A 4930-nucleotide genomic window follows, 5' to 3' on the forward strand; every position below is an offset into this window, starting at 1 on the left:
AAAGAAAAGAAAAACAAGAGAAACAAACACTAAGCTTGAGGAATACCTAGAGATCAAACCAACATTGAGCATGACAGTAAGACAAAAAGAAAAAAACCTAAAGCTTTGGCTAATCAACACCACAATGCTTGTAGAGTATACACAAGAGAGGGCTTTTTATAGCTTCTTTGGAAACGATAAAACACGAACTAAACGAACAGCATAAACGGAGAAAAGCACCTAATCTATCTGTAAATACAACACAAAGACAACAAAAAAGAAAAGTACAAGTTAGAAGGAGAGGGGAGACACTAGTAAAAAAAAACACAGCACAAACATATTGTGGATCTAATCAGGGTGATCAAACCTAACAAACCTCTTCTTGCTGCACAAGAGCTGATCAGACCCTTAAACAGAAACAAGAAGACTCAAAGAAGGAAACGCACACCATGAAGACCTGTTGAGCCTTGAACAAACACCTTGGAAGGCCAAAGAGAACCAGAGCTAGGAAAACCAGTCTTGAAAGTCCAGTGATACTTGTACAAAAGACCTTGCAGATACCTAGAAACCAATGTAAGTAGAGTAAACCATCGCCATCTAGAAACTTACGGACTAAATAGAGCATTATCAGGAGAGACAGTTTTGAGGTATCGGTACGTTTTGATGGATAGTCTTGAAGACGCCTAGGGAACCAGCTTGAGTAGAACAACCTTGTGATCGTGGAACTTGCTAACCACAACCAAGCACAGCCAACCATAACCAAGCATAACCAAGCACAGCCAAGAAGAGACGATCGAGAGCCAGCAGTAAACATGGACAGATAGCCTTGCAGATACCTACAGAATACGGTGAGTAGTGCAAACCTTGTTGCTTTGGAACTCACTGACCAAAGTAGAGCACAAGCGCAGAGGGAAAGTCTTGAATCAGCAGTACGCCTTGCTTGATCACCTTGTAGAAACCTAGAAAAGCCAACTTGAGTAGAACAACCTTTGTCATCTTGAAACTAACCGACCAAAAGAAGCACAGCCATGCAGAGAGTGTAGGAGAGAGTCTTGAACCTACTGTTTGTCTTGATGGATGACCTTTCAGCCACCTAAGAAACCAGCTTGAGTGGAACAAACCTTGAGAACTTGAAGCTCGCTAGCCTAAAGAAACACAGCCAGTGTACCTTGATGGATAGCCTTGTAGATACCTATGAGAAAAAAAATCGTAAGTAGGGTATGCATTTTCATTTGAAACTTATCTATGGAAGGAGAGCATAACCACAGAGAAACACCAGTGTACTGTGGATTTGATTAGGATGATCAAGCCTAACCAAACCCTCTTCTTGCCTGCACAAGAGCTGATCAGACTCTCAAACAGACAAGGCTGAAGAAAGCAGACGGCATTGTGAAGATTTGTTGAGTCCTTCAATGGATACCTTGAAACGCTTGAAAGAACCAGAATCAAAGGGAGACAGTCTTGCACCAGTAACACACCATGATGACCAACCTTGGAGACGCCTTAGACACCACCATAAGTAGAGTATACATAGGGATCTTGAGCTTGCTAACCATAACAGGGTAGAACCAGGGAGAGAGTCAGTCTTGGACCAGTAACAGACCTTGATGACCAGCCTTGCAAACACCTAAACAAAAGGACTTTAGTGTATTATACTTTTAACACCATTGGAAGATACTTACTAGATATCCACTGAGCCATGAGAGCCATTCTTGATTGACCTTGAGACTTGCTGAGTAACCTTGGAGACACCTGAGAGAAAGCCTTGTCGATAGAGAAAGACCAGTTTCAGTCTAGAAAGTGACACCATGCCTTCTTTTTTCCCTTTGTGTATACAAGTACCCCGAAGTACAAGTATTTGCAGTAGTTTGAAGATAGCTCGTCTTCTATCTTTGTATGTATGAATGCTACTGCTCATTCTTTTTTTCCCTTTGTGTATACAAGTACCCCGAAGTACAAGTATTTGCAGTAGTTTGAACAAGCTGACCAGACTTGAACAAATGCATCTCTTTTCTGAACAAGAGCTAATCACTCTCTTGAACAGAGTATTAGGCAACGCTAAACCCAATCTTGAGACAAAAGATGGCTAGTCTTCTATCTTTGTATGTATGAATGCTGCTGCGCATTCTTTTTTTCCCTTTGTGTATACAAGTACCCCGAAGTACAAGTATTTGCAGTAGTTTGAACAAGCTGACCAGACTTGAACAAATGCATCTCTTTTCTGAACAAGAGCTAATCACTCTCTTGAACAGAGTATTAGGCAACGCTAAACCCAATCTTGAGACAAAAGATGGCTAGTCTTCTATCTTTGTATGTATGAATGCTGCTGCGCATTCTTTTTTTCCCTTTGTGTATACAAGTACCCCGAAGTACAAGTATCTATGTATTGAGAATCAGTAAACCCAAAAACCTGATATCTGTATACATATTTGCTTCCTTTTGGGCTTAGTGTTTACCCTTTGTCTGCAGCCAGTTAGTACGTACGTGTATAAACAATCGCTAGGGACAATAGCTTTTGGTTACACAAGTCTTAGTATAACGTCATATCTAAACAGCGCCAAAAAAGCAAAACACTGAACAGACACAGCTACACGGCTGGAAGGTAGCACTCTTTTAGCTCCATAGGATAGCTAAACAAGAGTTTGAGTACCCTGAGCAATATGGTCTTTATTTTGACAACAATGTAAAAATAAAAGACAAGGGTTTGAAAAAGAAAAAATTTTTTCTGGAAATAAAAATACCATATTCGAAGTCCGGTGGCTTAGCCAATCAATCTGTTGCCTTGGACACTTTAAGAGATTGGCCACTTTAAGAGATTGGCCACTTTAAGAGATGCATGAACAAATGGCCTTTGTGTTATTTTCTTATCAGATGCATCATAAAGTTGCTTGTTGTACACCAAATGATAGCAAGAAACTTAGGTTTATGCATGCATTGGTAAGCAGATTGAGCCTTCTAACAGGTATAAAGTTGCATATATGGATAGATAGAATCTATAAGAAAAATATAAAGGTGTTAAAAGTGATGAACAAATCTATCAAATTAAAAGCCTGACAAGTTCTACGAAAAAGAAGAAGAAAAAAGACGTCTTTTGCTTTGATTGTATGTTTATTCAAAAGATTGGATGTACTCTGTTTTCTCTTTTGTACAAATGCAAAGACCAATTAATTGTAATTGGACCGTTTCATCTCTTCAGAGTAAATGCGTGAACATCCAGGTCCACTAAAGTAGTTCCCAACTTCAGATCTTTTAGATATAGTATAGTTTTTTTTTTTTTTTTTTTTTTTTTCAGTGGTAGGTGCTTTCACTGTTTCATTTGGAATGAGGAAGTTACTTAATTTCGAGAGCTGTGGTGACTGATGTTAGCGACATATCATCTGATTTGATGTTCTTCTTTTGTTTTTCCAAACAATAATTCTTACATTACGCTTCCCCTTGAGTTGCATTTGGATAGCCCCGTTATGAAGCCTAATTTGACTTTTGCTTTACTATCAATCGTCGAGAAGGGACCAAGGATCATTTGAACAGCTCTTGGGCTAGTTTGTATCTTGCTCTGATTTTCAAGTTCTTTGATGTGCTTGTTAGTGCCACAGGACAAAGATAGAGATTTCAGTAACTTGTAGAAATATAGAACAGTAAATATAACAGAGCAATAGACAGCAAGTTATATGTAATGAGCACCAGATTTTAAGTCGTCCGACTATGTAATTTGTATAAATAAAAGAGATACAAAAATACAATATAATATAACGTACAATAACCAAATGTAATGCAAGATCAAAGTACCCAGTTAGACGAATGATATAATAATAGTCTAGTTTAAAGTAAAAGATAATACAAGTAAAGCACGATTGTAAGTTTAAGATGAAATTATGGGTGTCTTTATTTAAATTGAATTGTTCTAGTATTTGTATCTATTCTAAAGTGGTCATGTTGGACTTGCAAGAGTGCAATTATAACAGCCCAAATATAATAAATTCATGAATCACTGTAAAAGTGATACGATCATATTAGGCTATGCTGACTAAATGTAAAATGAGCAATATGTGATAAAGTCTAATGTGATATAAAGTAATAATTGGGACTCAAAGTAAATATTCTGTGACACAAGTAACTGTCAGAATTTAGAGTTGAATAATAAGGAATTCAAATTTGAGTAGAAAGATATGTGTAGAAAAATAGAGTATGAAATGGTAGGTTCTCTCAGCAGATATCAACCTTTTGTCCCCCTTTTTTTTTTTTTTTTTTTTTTTGGAAAGTAGCATTATTTTTTTGTTTGATTGTTCCTGAAACCCCCTTTCTTCCTTATATTTTTCAAAGCCGCGCATCGCAGAATAAATTACGAGTGATATCAACAATAATGAGCCAGAAAGATTGCTCACTGCAGCAGACACGCTTGCACTTTTCAAAAGACTGCAAATCGAAGAGCAAACCAGAAAAGATGAAGAAAGACATGGTTCAAAATTGCCATTGTAAATATCAGAATATTCGGATAGCACGACAACATATGAGTTCAAAGAAGAGTTTATTAGACTTAAAAGATAGGTCGCCAAATACAAGAACGACAACTGGAACAAGTAATATCAAATCAACAAGGAACTTATTGTTGAACTTAAGAAGTGGAAGACAGATACTTGCCAAGTTATCACCATCATCTATAGGTACTCAGAAAATAGCAGAATAAATGCAATTTAGCATCCATCCTAACAAAGAACTTATTGCTTACCGACCATCAATCCAAGGTTTTTTTTTTTTTTTTTTAGCTCCAAACGAAATCAACCGAAACCTGTACCAGCAGACCATTAATTGAAAACATGGGATATTGACGTGGTCATTCAGTATATCAAGGTCAACTTGTGCAATAACCAAACCATCACACTCACAAATCTCCAGCAAAAGACAATTGTTCTACTACGCATCGCTACCAAGGCTAGGCCAAGATCAGACATAG

The 4930-nt window shown here is 37.4% G+C and overlaps 1 protein-coding gene across 1 annotated transcript; it reads right to left on the reverse strand.

Moving 5' to 3' along the window:
• Nucleotides 1-407: 407 nt before the first annotated feature.
• Nucleotides 408-1310, reverse strand: B0P05DRAFT_642521 (uncharacterized protein; the record flags this gene model as incomplete). The annotated part of the gene is made up of 4 exons (XM_051583811.1): nucleotides 863-1310; nucleotides 734-815; nucleotides 589-662; nucleotides 408-540 (listed from the first exon to the last, which is right to left on the reverse strand). The coding sequence occupies exons 1-4, from the start codon at nucleotides 973-975 to the stop codon at nucleotides 408-410; spliced, it is 402 nt and encodes a 133-aa protein (XP_051428907.1). The 5' UTR covers nucleotides 976-1310.
• Nucleotides 1311-4930: the final 3620 nt, after the last annotated feature.

This window comes from Gilbertella persicaria (assembly GCF_025201335.1).
Source record: "Gilbertella persicaria strain CBS 190.32 chromosome Unknown B0P05scaffold_111, whole genome shotgun sequence".
In the NCBI taxonomy this organism is placed as follows: Eukaryota; Fungi; Mucoromycota; class Mucoromycetes; order Mucorales; family Choanephoraceae; genus Gilbertella; species Gilbertella persicaria.